At 35.5% G+C, this 18,843-nt stretch overlaps 1 protein-coding gene and 1 long non-coding RNA gene across 7 annotated transcripts in view; one reads left to right on the forward strand and one right to left on the reverse strand.

The window, feature by feature from the left end:
- Window positions 1–15,446, reverse strand: part of LOC129739159 (syntaxin-binding protein 5) — an 82,859-nt gene extending 67,413 nt beyond the window's left edge. Inside the window, exons 1-2 of one of the 6 annotated variants that reach the window (XM_055730569.1) lie at window positions 15,429–15,446; window positions 14,682–14,911 (exon numbers count right to left, since the gene is read on the reverse strand). In XM_055730569.1, the coding sequence (XP_055586544.1) occupies window positions 14,682–14,825 (144 nt within the window). In that variant the 5' untranslated portion in view covers window positions 14,826–14,911; window positions 15,429–15,446. The other 5 variants (XM_055730568.1, XM_055730566.1, XM_055730565.1 and 2 more) reach the window with 5 other exon arrangements.
- A 385-nt stretch (window positions 15,447–15,831) lies between these two features.
- Window positions 15,832–16,603, forward strand: LOC129740660 (uncharacterized). Its single transcript, XR_008736325.1, has 3 exons — window positions 15,832–16,036; window positions 16,105–16,377; window positions 16,439–16,603. It is a non-coding gene; the product is annotated as an uncharacterized LOC129740660 (long non-coding RNA).
- Window positions 16,604–18,843: the final 2,240 nt, after the last annotated feature.

Below are 18,843 nucleotides of genomic sequence, written 5' to 3' on the forward strand. Positions count from 1 at the left end.
AACAGACAGACAGACAGACAGACAGACAGACAGACAGACAGACAGAAATCCATTTTTATATATATAGATATTCTATAGATCCGTTTCACAAAAAGTCTTCTTCTTACCTTCTTACATATGAACGAATAAAAGCCCTATGAAAAAAATAAACAAGTTTATTTACAACACTATAACAACCTTCACCTTCAACTTTCACTCGCGAATATTATCAAAAGACGTTTTAAACTGACTCAACTTTGACACATATCCTAGAACAACATCGCAGCCAGAAGGTAGCTGGAATAGCCGCGTGTGTCTTATGATATAATTAATTACACTATCATGTAAGGCAGACGTCAGCTACTCCAAACTACTTATTTCAATTGTGAATTCGATGTTCATGATAAATGAAATGTAAAAGTTGCCTAAAACACTTTTCTTAAATTCCGCCGCCGACCGTGGCCTACAGGATAGCGTTTAAGACTTCTAAGCCAGAGGTCATGAGATCGAGTCTCGGTCACAGCATACATAGTACTCTCTTTCTGTGGGCTGGTAGTGTTAGCATTAGTAAGATGCTAGCCACTATATCCTTGAAAGATGTGCGCTTTAATTATTAATTGACGCCTCATGGGGAGGTTTTGGTGACCAATTTTCAACTATGATATTTTTACTTAAACTATGCATTAAAAACACTAAGTAACACTCATCCTTTCCTGAAATTTTTACCCGCTACAGTTCCTGGAGTGTCAATTTGATACTCCTGATTAAAACCAATATATCTCTCTTGTTTCCCAACCAATTTTTACGAAATTTATAGTTTTGGAAACTTCGTAATGTAACTTAAATATGTTTCTCAGACAACACTTTAGTTTTCCGTTATTCAAAGTCAAAGTAAAAAAATCCGAAAAGCATGCTACGAAAAAAAGACTGAAAAGCGGCTACCGAAGTCGCAAAAAAGTTCTCTTAGCTTTCAAGAAAACTGAAGTTAGAAGCAGAGATGTTGAAATCGCGAGTCTACATAATCGCACTTTGTCCTTCTTTGCAGAACGATTTCATTTCGTTAAAACTCAAACTGCAATGATCATAGACGCCAATGTCCGCCAATTTTCTGGATTTCCCTGATTTTTCGAGGCTCAGCCTGACAACCTGATAAACCGTTGAATTTCCCTGATTTTTGAAAATATGCCTGATTTTTGCGAATGTGATGAAAAATGGGTAGTAAGAAACTGGATTAGGTACCATTGCTGAAGTGAAAAATTGAAAATGTGGCTGAAACAAAGCAATCGAAAGATTCACTTTAATTCTTATTTTAAAAAAAGGGAATCATGCGATTGCTTTGATTCGGTAGAATTATTCAATCAAGTAGGCTCACAACACATATTAGAGTGAAAATGTGGAGCGATGATCATAAGAAAAGGTCATCACTTTGAACGAAATTTCCGTTACTTTAACGTAGCCTGATTTTTATTTCACCAGTTCCCTGATTTTTGAAAAAAAAAATGTTGGCAACCCTGTCCCAGTATTTATGTTAAGTTTGTGAATAAACATGAATTTAATTATTAACAATTTCTTTATTTGAAACGGCTCATACCTTTAGGCTTCAAGGAGCCAAAATCGGTTTTGTTTGTTTACAATTGTTTGCTTAACTTAACACTTTGTGAGAGAAGAAAGGAAGGTAGAAAAGGAAATATGAAAATAAAAAAGAATTATAGACGAAGATCGATAGCTTTTAGAAAAAAGGTAGATTTCGAACATGTAGTCCGAATCTAGCACAGCTAGTACATCTCTCACTGGAACATTAGGTGGTTTTCCTCGTGCCCGAAGGGAGTCTATTAAATTCGTTCTGGCAACAAGATGAACCTCACACGACCAAACAATATGCTCGATGTCATGGTAACCTTGACCGCAACCACACAAATTGCTGCCAGCAATGTCGAAACGATAGAGTACCGCGTCTATAAACATGAATTTAAGATGTAAAAATTGTTTCTTTTTATTATTCAAAATTCCTAATAGGGCCTTCGGAACAACGGAAAATATTTCTTCCAATAGGAATAAAAGGAAAATGGTTCAATGAACAAATGCTTTTAAATCTAAATCTAAATAACATTGTAGCAAAAAAAGAACATTGCATCAAATGAAACTGTTTTTGTTAAAATTTTGATTCAAAGATTTATCAAAAGAATCAAAACAAAGAACCTGTATATGACGCTCATTAGACCGGTTGTTCTCTACGGGCACGAGACATGGATATTGCTCGAGGAGGACCTGCGTACACTCGGGGTATTCGAGCGACGAGTGTTAAGAACCATCTTTGGCGGCGTACAGGAGAACGGAGTGTGGAGGCGAAGGATGAATCACGAGCTCGCGCGACTCTACGGCGAACCCAGTATCCAGAAGGTGGTGAAAGCTGGCCGGATACGCTGGGCGGGACATGTTGCGAGAATGCCGGACGACTGTCCTGCAAAACAGGTGTTCGCTACGAATCCGGTAGGAACAAGACGAGCGGGGAGCCAACGAGCGAGGTGGTTAGACCAAGTGGAGCGTGATCTGGTGAACGTGGGGTGCCCGAGAAATTGGGGAACGGTTGCCGAGTGAATTTTAGGAATTATGTTCGTCAAGTTATGTCGTGAGACGGAATACGATGTAAATAAATAATATAATCAAAAGAATTATTATTTATCCCAGAATCAAAGAAAAAAAATCCTTTGTTTTTACGGCACTTTCCTTTGAAATAAAAAATCTTTTCGCTGCGTGCTGATACATCCTGATTTTATTTCCCACGTTATTGAATTTTGAAAAAAAAGCAGACAACCCTGCTATCACCACCCATCGACTTGAAATTTTAGTCGAGCGTGCACATGGTCGATGGCTTCGGGTTTATCGCTACTCACGGTTTTAGTTTTAGTTTTATTGATTAGATCCTAGGATTCAGCCCTTTATCTTATTCTATAATATAAATGACACGTAATAATTACAGTAATTGTTAATTTGTAAAAGAGCACTGCACAATTCTACTTTTGATTTGTTCTCTGGACATGCTTAGTTGAATAATATCGACGTTTGTGTTGTAAAATGCCATCATTCGGTACATTGGTTCGTTTCTGGCGTAATTCTGGATGCGATTGGCTAGTTGAAACGGCCTTACGCTTCGTAAACTGCTGCGGCCTTCGTACGGAGATATAATAATAAATACGGCGAGTAATATCTTCCACAGATTAAGTCCTTTAGAAACAGTGCGTCGATCGATTTTCTTCGGGTTTCCAGCGTGTCCAAACCTACCAGCATGCACAAGACTCGATACTCCGGCATTTCTGCTTGCCACCCAAGGTTTCTCAAAGCGTATTTTAAGAACTTCTTCTGAATTCTCTCTAGTCTGTTGTTGTGTATGTTGTAGTACGGTCGTCACACAATGCCGGCATATTCAATGACGGTCCTAACTAATCCAGTGTAGATAGAAACAATCGTGTAGGGATTATCCAGCTCGTGACAGATTCTACTAACCATTTCAAATGAAGACGATGTGTGCGCTCGCCTAAAATCCCGAGTCGATGGGTGGTGATCAATGATGTCTTCTAGATTTTGTCTGCATCTTTCAGACTTTTTGGACTTTCGTCAAACAATTTTTTTATGTTTCCGGATTCTTAAGTTTTCTTCTAAACACTAAAATTGAAAATTTTTGTGATAAAATGATAAAAAAATGGTTCGAATAGGCAATTGAAAAGTGAGGAGTTATACGAAGATGGATGTAAAGTAAGGAAATAAGCATAGAACGTAGTATTTTCGATATATTCACAATAGTATCATGCGTTGATAATGTATAGAATGTATGATAAGATTATCAATTAAAAGCGACAAAAAAAGTCATGACTTATAAAGGCAGTATGGAGGAACGTTAATATCTGGTGAAAAAACGATCTTTTGGTGTGAGCGAAAGGGGAGAGACAGAGGAGTGGCGGGGAGGGGGATTCAGCTGCAAAAAAGTCTACAATATAAGCTGCACACTACACCCCTCGAATTTCATTAAACAAAATCACACGTATTTCGAAAAATATGAAATAAGAGAAGAATAAAGAAAACTTACAACAAATTTCTCAATATACTCATTTCAATATCCTTCTACACAATTTAAACATCCTCTTATAAAATAAACAGCGAATCTAAATTATTCACTGTTAAAAAACGTTTATAAAAAGAAAATTGACGTAATTTGTATATCTGGTAGTTTGAAATTGTCACTTTAAAAGCTCTTTAAAGATTTTCTCGTTATAAATGTCATTCTACAAATGAAACTATAATACACACGTTGTTAAGAGTTGAAAATTTCGGGCCCGAGGAAAACCACTATGTTCGAGATATACCTTTTCCTAAAAGCTATTGATCTTCGACTATAATTCTTTTTATTTTCATATTTCAATATTTATTAATTTGCAGAAATGCAATTTTTTTTCTATCAAGTTTGCCGTTTTTAGGACACGTTTTGACACAAGACGGGTTGTTGCCTTGCCCCGAAAAAGTTGAAACTATTCGTAAAGCTAAAGTTCCGTGAAAAGTTTCTGAACTGAAGGAGTTTTTAGGTTTGTTGAACTACTATGGACAGTAGACTGGCCCAAATTTGTATGGGAGGATTTTTACAACATTTTTTTCAACCCCCCTAGATTGGTGCTTTTGGGTGAAAAATGACTTTCTGAAAGTTTCAGGTCATTTGGCCGAAGCACAAGCTGGGGCAAAGGAGGTATCGTGAACGGTGTATAGGTGGGTTATTAGTACTAACTTGATCGCAGTGTCACACAATAAGAATAACAGATAGAAAGTTTATTTCCTCGGCAAAGTTGTAGCTTATTTTATAACAAACTAGCTGACCCGGTAAACTTCGTTTTACCTTATAATTCGTAATAAATATTTAATTTCATCTACACGCCCTTAACTGCATCGTGCTCGCGAATAGATTCTTATGGAAATCGTAACAAATAAAGATGAATTTGTATTGGGACCACCTTCCATAAAAAGTGAGATTCTTGAAACTATTATACAAACCATCTCTGACCCAAAAAACCCTCGGATACCAAATTTCACTTCATTCCGACCGACCATTCATACGTGATGTTGTTACAAAGAAAATGCCTCCATTTTTATATCTAAGAAGAAGATGAAGAGATAACTTTGTATGGGGACCCCCCTTTCATAAAAAGTGAGATTCTTGAAACTATTATACAAACCATCTCTGACCCAAAAAACCCTCGGATACCAAATTTCACTTCATTCCGACAGAGCATTCATACGTGATGTTATTACAAAGAAAATGCCTTCATTTTTATAACAAACTAGCTGATCCCATACGAACTCCGTTTCGCTTTCAACTTGGAATATGTCATGAACAGTTTGTATGAAAGCTAATTGCCAAGCATTTTCCAGATCCAATTCTGAATTCATTGTTAAGTAATAACTGTAAAAATATTGGACGATCACTTTGTCTGTCGTCTGCTACTAAATTTGAAATCAGGAATCAATTGACCGTGCCAAAAAAAGTGTATAATTTTCGACTAAATTATTGCATAACAACGCAATTATTGCCAAAAAGTTAACCCCTTTCGAGTGTTCTTATACAATCTTTTATATCTGAAATCGATTAACCTTCCCTCAAAAATCCCGGCTACAAATTTTCAAAGCAATCTATTGTACAACAACGTCAATATTTCCTAAAACAGTGAATAATTAATTTATAGGTACGACCACTTCGTCGACCCCTTCGTCGACCCCTGGCAAAACATTTGACATCTGAAATCCATTGCACGTCCCTGAAAACTACCCTGTGCAAATTTTCACCCCAATCCGATGTCAAATAACGACGATATTGCAAAAATATTGTAAGGTTTATATGGACGACCCCCTACGCCGGCCCCTTACACTGAATTTAATACCTGAAATCCATTGTTCATCTCTCAAAACACTCGTGTACCAACTTTCGTCTGAATCCGATGTATAATAACGACAATATCGCATCAACAGTGAATAGTAAATGTGGACGACCCCTTTCCCGACAGTTTGGATAAGTGAAATCAATTGTTTGTCCCTAATAACTGCTATGTGCAAATTTTCATCCCAATCCGATGTATAAAAACGTCAATATCACTAAGATACTGAAAATTTAATATGGACGACCCCTTTTGCCGGCCTCTTACACTGAATTTGATACCTCAAATCGATTGCACGTCACTCAAAACTATCGTGTATCAATTTTCATCTGAATACGATGTATAATAACGTCAATATCGCAAAAACAGCGAATAGTTAATATGGACGACCCCTTTGGCTGACCCCTTACACAAAATTTGACACCTGAAATTGATTGCTCGTCTTTCAAAACACTCATGTGCAAATTTTCACCACGATCCGACGAAAAGTAACGTCAATATCGCGAAAACAATATTTGTCTTGTATGGACGACCCCCTTCAGAAGGGGTCATCCGAAAATCTAAAAACATTTTTCATCATTCCTGGTCCTAATACGCATCCATGCCAAATTTCAGCTCTCTAGCTCTTAAGACAGCTGAGTCTATAGAGGACAAACAAACAAACAAACAAACAAACAAACATACAGAAATTGCTTTTTATATATATAGATATCTTTGCAAAAAGTTTAAAGAAAGGTTTGAAAAACTATGAACTGCTGCATTGTGTGACGATGCGATCAAGTGAGTGCGATTATTAGCCCATACACCGTCCACGATATATCAAAGAAATGCGAAAAATATATCACACATTCAATTGCGGATAACTCATCTCAGTCAAATCGTATCGCGTCACAATCTTCTACAAACTTGTTTGTCATTGTTTGTACTACAATTCCTGAAATTATGAGCTTTCTAGCAAACTGGAAACATATTTTAGAACACAAAGAGTGAAAGTATGTCGATTTTCCATACATTTTGACGAAAATCTTCATACAAATTTTAAGTCCTTTGCGCCAGCTCGTGCTTCGGCCAAATGACCTGAAACTTTCAGAAGGTCATTTTTTCACCTAAAGGCACCAATCTGAAGGGTGCCGCGTGGAATATAAGGATTTTTTTGGTTATGGGCCAGTCTAATGGACAGTTTATACCAAATTTGTCGTCGCGTCGCAGCTGTATGTATCGTTTGTTAAGTTAAGGAGAAAAGTTTATTTGGAACTCCGAATGTAGTCGTGTTTTCGAGGCAATCTCTTGTTTCGTCAAAATTACTGGAGTTTTTCGATCCTGAAAAGCCAGTTGTAATGGTCCCTGATGCTTGTAATTATGGTTTAGGTGGAGTAATAGCTCACAAATTAGTGGCAAATTAGTTTCACATATTTCTCTTTAACAGAGGCACAGAAGAAATACCCAATTTTACATTTGGAAGCCTAAGCTGTAGTTTGCACCATTTAAAAGTTTCACAAGTTTCTATTTGGACAAAAGTTTACTGTGTATACGAATCAAAAGCCGTTTATTGGCATATTTGAAAAGAAGACCTTCATCAAAAATGGGAAATGCGGATTTTTGTTTGAGGTTTCCTCTACCAGACGAAGTACCAGTGTTACTACAGAAAGAGTATATCAACAGTTTAAATGTATTGGACGAGTTTCCCCTGAATTACGTTTTGATTGCAACGAAATCAAAAAGAGATAAGTTTCTCCAGCAGATATTTTACTATATGCAACATGGTTGGCCTGAAAAGCTGGATAAAGATTTCAAGGATGTTTATGCTCAACAACAGGTTTTGGAGTATATTGAAGGATGTTCAGTTTACCAAGACCGGGTCATCATTCCGGGAAGTTTAAAAAAGCGAATCTTGAGTTTATTAGGAAAATCATTCAGATATAACAAAAATCAAACAGTTGGCACGCAGAACAGTTTACTGGTTTGGAATGAACAGAGACATAGAGAACTACATAAGAACATGCAATATTTGCTGCCAGATTAATGCTGCTCCCAAGAAAGTTCCAGTTCCAGGATGGATTCCTACAAATAAACCGTTTACTCGTATTCATGTCTATTTTTTTTTATTTGGACAAAAAGATGTTTCTAGTAATTGTTGATATTTAGATACTCGAAGTGATTGGAAATGGAATATATGAAGTTTGGAACAGACGCCATCAAAGTTAAGCCAGTGTTTATCAGCGTTTTTGCTAGATTTGGTTTACCTGACAAATTGTAACAGATGGTGGTCTACCGTTAAATTCAAAAGAGCTCATCAGTTTCTTCGAGAGACACAACATTAAGGTGATGAAAAGTCCACCTTATAATCCCTCTACCAACGGACAAGCTGAAAGAATGATACGAGTTTTAAAGGATGGTTTGAAAAAGTTTATGCTGGATCCTGAGCTTCGAAGTTTATCGACCCAAGACTTGTTGTCGTTTTATTTGGGGGAGCTAAGCAAGCCTTGGTCGAGTGCGGTCGTGTTTTGTTTTCGCTCGTACAACTTTTTGCGTGTCCGGGAAAAATTAAAATATAGTGAATTCTCGCGTGAAATCGGTCCCAGCGGTCCAGTTTTGAAAGTGAAGTTGATCGGTAGTGGATTCCAGAAGTGAAGTTTCATTAAAGCTCTGAATTTTCAAATTTTTGTTTCGAAAAATCATCCACCATGTGCATTTTCCGGTCTCCGTGAGTGTTTTCGTCCCTTTTTTTATTCGTATCGAATTGATAGATTTGTGATTTCCACTCTTGCGTACTTCATCTAATTCATTCATGTGATTGAAATATATTCGAAAAATGGGTTGGAGGAAGAACGGCTTAAACCAGTACTGGCCTGTCTTGGTAAATAAAACTTTAGGAATAAAGACTCGCAGATAAGTACCCTTTTCCTTCATTTTAAAGTAAAAAATGTTCAAATTTATATCAAGAAAGTTCTCGTGTTTCAAGTAGTATTGATGTGAAAATAATGGAGCAGCAATGATTCAAAACTGTGACAAAGCGATAATATTAAAAATCAGACTTGGGCTTTGTCTTGTAAACACCAGAACGGCCTAGCGTTTTCATAACTGGGAAATCTCGTCGTCAGGTGCGAGCATAGATTGTAAAATGTGAAGGTGTGTGTGTAGACGGTCTATGTTCGAAATGTTGAGAATGGAAGACTTACACGGTCAGGACGTTTGTTAAAAACTTTTGTGATTCTAAGCAAAACGCTTTTTAATGCTGTGCATCGTTCATTCATCATTCCGGTTTCCAAACTGCCGAAAAAAAAGAACTTGTGTGTGTGTGTGTGTGTGTGTGTGTGTGTGTGTGTGTGTGTGTATGTTTGTGTGTGTGTGTGTGTGTGTGTGTGTGTGTGTGTGTGTGTGTGTGTGTGTGTGTGTGTGTGTGTGTGTGTGTGTGTGTGTGGGGGGGGGTAGGGTTGTTGTATGAGAACGCGAAAAGCAACCAACGATTGCTTTGATTTGCGCTAAACTTAAAGAAAAAAAAGGATTAACAGAAAGACAAACTCATTGAGTTAAAAAACATCTATTCCATTGATTTACCTTTAGAGTGAAATACATACACGGTTTAGGTTGTTGCTGACTAAAAAACTTTCGATTCTGGTAGATGCAAGGAGAATCTTGTTGGATGATAATAAGAAATAATTTTTATAGAACAAATCATTTTTTGCAATTTTTTTTCCTTGTTTTAATATATTGATTTGTTCTTCGTGCAATTCTGGAATCAGTATGAGGCAAAGAATTCAATTGCACAGATGAGTTTCCAAAAACGATCTTATTCAGTTATCATAACCTACATAACAAGTTAAAAATTAAAATGAACAAAAAGGAGATTCACTTCATCTATCAAACAATTTTATTATTTTAAATATCTCCTTGTTAATATTATTCGAAGTATCTTTACTCTAAAGGGTCGTTTTTAAAAATACATTAAGTGTATCAGGAACAAGAATTAGGAAAACAAGTTAGATTAAAGAAAATTTTAACACATTTTTTACTTTACTATCAAATTTTTTATCACTGCCTCAAAATTGAAATTAGGAGTTTCCTTAAGAAAAACCTAGGAGCATCGGAGGTGTAGGAAAACTCGATCATACCATTCACCAAAATGGATCCTGATCTAAAACCTTTCCTCTACTAACACAACCCTTTCCTTGGATATTGAAATATAGATTCGCAGACGTATAGACGGTTTCTATAGTTGGAGATATTGACTTACCTTTGTTTCTGGATTTTTCAAAATTAATCTTTGGAATATAAAGGGACAAAAGGTTGTTAGTTGATCCTTTGAAGTATCCTACTAACATTCCTTCCTTCATTCCTCATTGACTACTAGGACGTGGCCGGCGCCGTTATTGATCATTTTTCAAAGGGAGAGCATGAGTTTTGTGCATTGTGAATGAACTGCTAGTCCCAAGCACCATTCTTTTGGCCCTTGAACAAAACTGATGGCCTCGATCAATCACGGAGTAGCAACCATTGGCAAGGTAGAACTTGTTCTGCTTAGCCACGCCAGCCATCGTGGAATTTGAAGTGCGTAAGTTGAACAAAGTCTAATTAAATATGCTATTTTAAGTTTTAAATGAATGATCATATCTAAGCACTTCAAGTTCAACGATTTAAGGTGGATATGAGTAGTCAACTAAGCTAAGCTAAGCTAAGACTTGTTGTCGTTTTATTTGTTTGGTTACCGTAGTGAACCTTCATATAAGAGAAGCGATATCTGATCCCTTTTAAAATGACGCCTCCTTCACGCTCCTTCAATCCAATAAAATAACATTGAACTCGATGCCCGAAGAATCGCGATAAACGGTATGAATGACTTGAATTTCGTTAATAATCAGTTAGCTTTCTAACTACAAACATGATTCACCAAAGCATTAAAAAAAAACGCACCTAATCATAAATTCATATGACCAGCTAAAAAATTATCTGTTTGAACTATAACAACAATCGCAATACCTTCCTTGGTTGAGTTTTCAATAAGAAAGATAAAAGCTCTGCGACAAAATGCTCGGATCGATTGGAATCGATTTTGACAGTTCTTTTGCTCGATTGGAATTTTGTGTTTCAGATGTCACTTCTCTTATATACAGGTTCACTAGATTACCGTAATACCTTTTTCGGTGACAACGGTTTGATTTCTTCAGAGGAATTGTTTAGTTTTAAGCCAAAGACGCTTTTGGATTTAGTAAATCCCAAAAATAGTATTAAGAATCACTTGACGAAGGATGTTTTTGAAGATGTGGAGCGCTGGTTTATTATAAAATTTTTCGACCGACAGACATTTCTCAAAACACGTTTGAAGTTTCCGTCAAAGGCAGATCGAAATCAATTGAAAGCGTTTGGGCTTCAAGTCGGTTTAAATGTGTTTATATTTCTGGAAATGCGAGGACGACAAAGCGAAAAAGGGAGGATGAAAAGGATGAAGACGACCGAAGCTCAGACGATGGTGGCGATTTTTATGGTTTTCCATCGGATTCTTTCATTTATCAGGACAAAGATGATTGATAAAACAACACTGAGTTTTGGTTAACGGATGCGCTGAATGTTTATGATCAGTTTAAAAGAAACGTCTATCCACAAAAATCTTCGAGCCCCAGTTTAAAACATCCAAACACAGCACAACCTCTAGGGGAGATAAGGGCATAATGGCCACCTGAAGGAAAACGCTTATTTAACCATGTGAATATAATAATGAGTATAATATGTGAATTACATCATTTGTTCTTTCGGAAGTAGAAGAAACTGATTAAGACAGCTTTGCTGTTCAGCACGCTCCCAAATCCCAAAAAAAAATTATAGGAAAAGTGCTACATACAATTTTGTTTCCCTTTTGAGATTTCTATCCGAACCAACTCAAGTAGTGCCTGTTAGCATAGGCTATCTGAACATATCCGGAACATAACATTAGGTTTACAGGTTTCATTAAACGGAAAAGATTTTACTTACAACTGTTGCATTTGTCCCATCATAACCTTCCAGATTGTTGATTTTTGGTAGGCTTTAAGACTTATTTTGTTAAATTTGATAAAATTTTATTGGGTTCTCTTAAAGCCATAGACGCAATATAAATGAATTCAAAACATTTCTCAGATTTCGTGTATCACTTTTAGTTTCGGTGATGTGGAAATTTCTAAATTTATCAATTTTGAGTAAAATCGATCGTTCTTAACTGATAAACTAATAAACCTGCATAATAACCAAAATGAGGCTTGACGCAAGACTTTCCAAATTTTTCAATTTTAATAAACAAAAGGGACGCAAATAATGTTTCCTTTTTGTAAAAAAAAAGATTATTCGTCTAACATTCCAAATCACTCAAAAAACATTAAAATTATCGAAAGATAAACCAAAATGTTTATGCAAGTACATGAATTCGTTTTATTTATCCTTTGCTAAAAATTTGTCATTATAAAAAATACGTAAAGCTATGCAAACTATTATTACCTACTTAAATTTTATTTTAATGTGGCCCGCCTAAAGAATTTCAAATTAAAAGTGGCCCGTTGCTTCAAATGGTTGCTCACCCCTGGCTTAGGACAAAAAATGTTCTAAGAAACTGTGAAAATTCAAAATGATCATTATAATATGGCAGAAAATGATTAGAATTTATGAATTATGAATGCATGGCATAAATAAAGGCAAATTCTTCGAAGATGTTTGTAAATTGAGAGTCAAACAGAACACGTGACTGATAGTGTCAGAAACAAACGATTAGTGCCTATCTGCAACATTGGGATCTGGCGACCAAAAAAAAAAGATCACCACCTTCCCAAAAGCAAGCTATCCAGATTTTCAGACATTTTTTCAAAATCTTCCAGACTTTTTCGAAAACCAGTTGGCAACCCTGGCAGTGGGTGGTAATATCTAAATATAGACACTATAATTTTTTATTTTTTTTTAATGTCTTTATTATAGAGAATTTCAGCTTTCAGCTGGTTCATCTCTACACTATAATTTATAGATAATGAAATTTCCTTTCTTGTACATATAGTTTTATTGCTTAAATCTTTTGTTAGCATACTCAAATTCTAGTGCAAAGCCGAATTTTGGTGTAAGAATAGTCTCAAAAAATGCAGATTTATAAAAATTCCTAAATACAGCTACCTTTGAATAGCCGTCAAAAATTCTGTGTTTCGTATTTTATAAATCTAAAGATGCCAAAATGTCACAAATTACGTCAATTTTCTGATTCATTTTTCAAAAAATTTCGATTTTTCACCACTTTTTTTGTGGTCATGACCTTAAAATTTTTTAATTTTTTTTTCCATATGTGACTTATTAGTGCGCAATGAGCTCATATAGAAAACATTGCGAGTTTTAAAATGAAATGTTGTGCATGTTTCAGGATAAATTTGTTTATTGAAAAAAAGCACAATTTTAATGAAATAAAATTCGTCCAAATACATTCTTCCGTCGAGCATCTCCCAAAAATCTTTGTTGTTTATTGTAATTTCTTCGTAAATACTAGGTAGTTAGTATTAGCGAAAAAGCATTCTTTGAAGTGTTTTCTATCCGAACTATTAGGTTTTACCAATAAACGGTGCAAAGATAGTTTTCATGAAAACAAGTTTCCGACTTTACAAGGGTTTTTATCGATTTGTAGTTTTTACAAATTTTAGCGCTTCTAGAGAACTATGAATTATCAATGAATTTAATTTTATTTTGAAACATGCATTGCATTTTTGCAGTAACTCAAGCGCTTTCGCTCATAAAAAGCAGCAGTCAATCAGATGAAGATGAACCGTACATGAGAATGGCTGTTGTCAATATCACCCACCCAACAGAAAGTCCACGCGCTCTCTTTTCCAAAAGATATTCTCTCAGTCGCCCGACGACGACCTCATGCCCATCGATTATTTGTGCGTCGTACCTATGTGTAGTTTTTGGAGAGAAAAATATGCCCGCAACTTTTGAAAATAAGAAAAATCAATACCCTACTACATTTAATAACACTGTAAATTTACAGCAACAATTTAAAAAAAAGTGTTATGTGAGTTGCCCAATATGTCAGACATATTGAGATATAATGACGCAAGTAAAAATGATGCTTTTAATGTGAGTATACTAGTCATTTTTAACGAAAATAAAAACAATAAACAACATTCAAGAAACATAGTTCGTTCATTAGTTCTAGTTTTTAAAGACTATAGTTTAATTTTTAATACTCTAGCACTTTTTAGTATTATCAGTGGCTAGTTAAGAATTAAAAGTTAGAAGGATCATTCGCGTGTGTGAAATACTACATCTTTTAAAATGGGCTTATCCATTCATTGCTTAGTCTCCTATATATGTTACTGAATGAAATATCAAGATAATAATGGAATTTAACTTAAGCACGATCCACAAAAAAAACAGTCGAACATAAATTATAGATTTTTATTTTTGCCAACAACTGGTTTAGTTTTGCTCCACCCCCGGCTGGTCAGCTAGTTCATTTTCTACTGTCTACATATTTGGAAAATAATTTAAATGGAAATGTACATTGCAAAGATATTGTTATGGTTTTTGTTCAGAATTTTAAACGAAATTGAAATATTTATCTGTCGTCTTTTCAGTTTATAAAAATTAGCAATAAATTCATGTTCTAACTAGTAACATTTTCAAGCAGCTCAAGGATATTTAATTTACTTCTATCTACAACTGTAAATTTATTTGAAACCTTTTGGAAGCTTAGATTTAGTATAAAACGTTAATTGTACAGAAAAATTAATATTTTTACTGATAAAAATGGGTGTGGTCAGTTTTTTTTTTTTTTTGAAGTTTTACCTTGCGCAGCTGGAAATTTTCGGGTCGCAGCGTTTCTTGGATCTCCTGTTCCGTGCATATTCTAGTAGATCCTAGAGAAGTAGATTGATTCACTGTAGAACTTCGAAAACCGTCTAAGACTCCTTTAAATGTAAATTTTTTCATTTTATTGATACGTCTGGTTTAACTTTTTTCGCCACAAATCTTGTTTCGCAGTCACTTGTAAGATTTCAAATAAACAATTTCTGTCACTAACGAATATATAAAATATTTTTGAAAACAATTCACTTAATGAACACACACTTGTTTAGTCTCATAAGCTTGCCATTTGGCCCTCTTTGTACACACATTTTAAATATCTACTGTCGCAATTATCACTAGCCATACTTTTACAGAACATAAAGTCACAGCAATTGAAAATGTTTATGCAATTTTCTCCGTAAATTACAATGAATTATTAGAAACAAATTCCAACAGGATTTTTCGCAAAGAAACAGGTACATTTTCGTCAAGGTCGGAGCTGCTTCTCCGCACTGATGTTAGCTATTTGATCATCGTATTCTCTATGATAACGAAATTTAACAAAGAATTTCCCCTCCGATTACCGAAATACTTTTAGGTTGAACACAATTAAAAAGTTGACGTGTGCGCAGTTGCGTTAATGCTATTAAAATGTATGTAAAGCCAAAACACTCGTAAAAAGAAATATTAGCACAAATAATTAGGATTATGATTGTTGAAGTTGCTGAAAATTGAACCACGCAGCACCGATTTTATGCACAAGAACTATATGTATCGTTTTTGCAGCACTAGCAATCAAACTCCAACAGAACTGTTTTGAATATTCATTCTTGAAAGAACACCAATGTTTACAAATTGTCCTTTTGCAAACTTTTGTTTGCTGATGCACATCATGATGCACTTTCACACATGGTTGCCAGATGCACAGATTCCTTCGCTTGTCTGTTAGGGCTGGGCACTGCAGGGCTGAAAAAAATGAAAAAAAAAACAATCGCCCGAATGTCAAATTGGTCCGATTAAACCACGCAAGGTGGGTATATATTCAGGAGGTGTTCCCGAATAACGAATTCCCGAATCAGCCATTTTGGCTATGTAGGCTACACGCTCGTTTTCATTTAACTAATTATGGTTACAGAATAACCATTTTATGGTGTTTGCTCCAAAACTATGAATATGGTTATTTTTCAAGAATTTTTCTATGTCAAAATTCAACCATTTATCAAGTTCTGGTGTATAAACCACAAAATGGATGAAAAATTTTACGTTTTTTCTACGCCATATTGGAAGCTACCGTGGAGTGAACCGAAAGTGTTTCGGATTTAATTTGTTCGCACAAGGCTGGAGAGATTCTTAAGGTAATTATTTTATCATTATGAATTCCCAATTAAAAACTAAATCAATCAACAACAAAAATTAATTGCAGTGCACCAATTGGACGAATCTGTGGCAGTCCGGTTCCAGTTCCAGCACCTAAAGCGGGGCTATAACTTACTTCCGGAACGAGCGCACATATAGTGATTCAAAAACTGGCCCTCCCGACCATTCTCCATAACATTCGGTTGAAGCTGAGATGGGTAGACAGTCCAAAAAACTCCACCCACCGGAGTGGAATTGCGTTCAACATAAGAGTCTGTGCTACAGTTGCTTCATCCGGAACCTCCCAGATGCATTAACACAAAGCAGAAAAAAGGAACCGGTAACTTATTTTTGCAAACAGTTTCTTGTTTTTCTTTTATGTAATTATTTCATTTTTTCAGCCTGACGAAATGCCGTTTTTGGAAAAACTCCCTTGTCAGCCAGTCGTCCTCGAAATAACTAATAGCATCGTTGACGAAAATGTTATTCTCAAGAATGAAATCCGTCCCCAGAGCGTCTCGCGACAACTGGTCCGCATAATCGTTCCCCGGAAGCTCGATATGTCCTGGAACCCTTTGAATTGTAGTTCGATTACGCTGAGCCAGCTGTAAGATCTCATTGGCAACGGAATTGCCCACCCAAGTATTTTTACTCTTCTTCTGAAACAAACATTTTTTCCAGTTATGTGACTTAATATCAACAAGCAAACATAACACCTAAAAAATTAATAAAGAAATAAAAAGGTGTGAAAAACACAAACAATTTTAAATTTTATTTTTTCTTCGAAAACATTCCAATTTGTTCTATTTCTTCGTTAACATTCCCTCAATTGCATTATGTTTTAAAAACAACCATTTTTCAACTTCTCCTCCTGAATCCCATTCGGTTGAAAAATAACCATATTCGAACTTCTCCCCTAGAAGTCATTTTATGACTTCTCATGGAGAACTCATAAAATGGCATTTCCCGGGAAAAGGTCAAAAATGGTTATTTTTGAAACGTAAATGGTTTAATAATTTCTAGCGTGTATGCAACTATACGGAACTCATGAAGTTTGTTTACCAACAAACCCCAGAAAAGCTGAGCAAAAAATAAACAAACTCATTGAGAGCCCCGCTCACTCCTCGCTCGGAGAACCTAGTGTATCTCAAGGTGGGTATATATTCAGGAGGTGTTACCGAATATCGAATTCCCGATTCGACCATTTTGGCTATGTAGGCTATGGAACTATGCGGAACTCAAGAAGTTTGTTTACCAACAAACCACAGAAAAGCTGAGCAAAAAATAAACAAACTCATTGAGAGCCCCGCTCACTCCTCGCCTACTTATTGTGAAAGTCGGAGAACCTAGTGTATCTAAGGACCTTGGTGTATCTAAGAACCTTGAAACCACCTAAGCATGCAGCGGTGTCATATATTTATTTAATTACGGTAAAGCACCTCATTACCAACTGCCCCTGCTACGACCAAGCCAACATCCAACGGAATCAATCTTAGTCTGCGAACTGCATTATCTAATGATCCCGACGAAGAAAACAAAATGTTTTTTAAATCAACAAAATTATTCGAAAAATTGTAATTTTATTTTTTCTCTTTTAATGTTCAGTTTATGGAGGGATGAATGACATCCTGGTGTTAAAATCCTTATGATCAAATAAATAAATAAAAAAAAAGTCTTAATTGTAGCGCGGTCAAAACGAGACTTCTTGCATGAAAAAAAGAAACTCGGAATGTCAAAGTTTTTTAAATCAACAAAATTATTCGAAAAATTGTAATTTTTATTTTTTTTTCTTTCTCTTTTAATGTTAAGTTTATGGAGGGATGAATGACATCCTGGTGTTAAAATCCTTATGATCAAATAAATAAAAAAAAAGTCTGAATTGTATGCGCGGTCAAAACGATACTTCTTGCATGAAAAAAAGAAACTCGGAATGTCTTCGGCTTGCGCCATTGAAACTTATTTGAAAATGGCGATGAAAACACTTCAATTTTTTCAACCGTTTTTCGGTTAATGCTCTAAAGTGGTTTGAGAAAAATTTGGCGTAATTTGAAAGATTTTTTTCTTTTTTTATTCAGTCTTTCTCCCCCATCAGGGCTGGGCACAGGATAGCTACACTGAACCCAAATTCACTCTTAAAATACACATAATTTTTCACTTAAAAACAAGGATCCATTTCACTTGGCGGTCACTTAAATTTCAAGTGAATTCATCCACATTCACTTCAGTCGTCACTTGAATTTGAAGTGAGAAAAAATATTCACTTCCCCATCTGAATTTCAAGTGAATGTCGGGTTGTAATTGTGTTTATTTTCAGAGTTCAAAATGGCAAATTCTAAAGGGGAGTATGACATTTGGCATAAAGCCATTTGGCATAATGCCTTTTGGCATAAAGCCATTTGGCATAAAAGCCATTTGGCATAAAAGCCATTTGGCATAATTTCAGCTTACCGAGTGGTGACTGTTTAAATAAATTTGCAATTTTTTTCAAATTTTGCGCGAAGGACAATATTTCATGAAAGTTCGAATGCGCAGCGTGAGGAGTCGGTTCAAGCTTAGGTCTAAACGCCTAAGTCAATTTTGTACGTGAAACTGTGTGCATAGTAATTCTTATTACCATAATGTATCATGCTCACCTTGACTAAATTAATGCAATATATTGCATTAATTTAGTCAAGGTGAGCATGATACATTATGGCAATAAGAATTACTATGCACACAGTTTCACGTACAAAATTGACTTTAAAAAAAATCATGTTCATATGTGTGTACGTTCACTTTGAAAAATCATAGTTGTAGCATTGTAGCA

This window comes from Uranotaenia lowii, chromosome 1 (assembly GCF_029784155.1).
Source record: "Uranotaenia lowii strain MFRU-FL chromosome 1, ASM2978415v1, whole genome shotgun sequence".
Lineage (NCBI taxonomy): Eukaryota > Metazoa > Arthropoda > Insecta > Diptera > Culicidae > Uranotaenia > Uranotaenia lowii.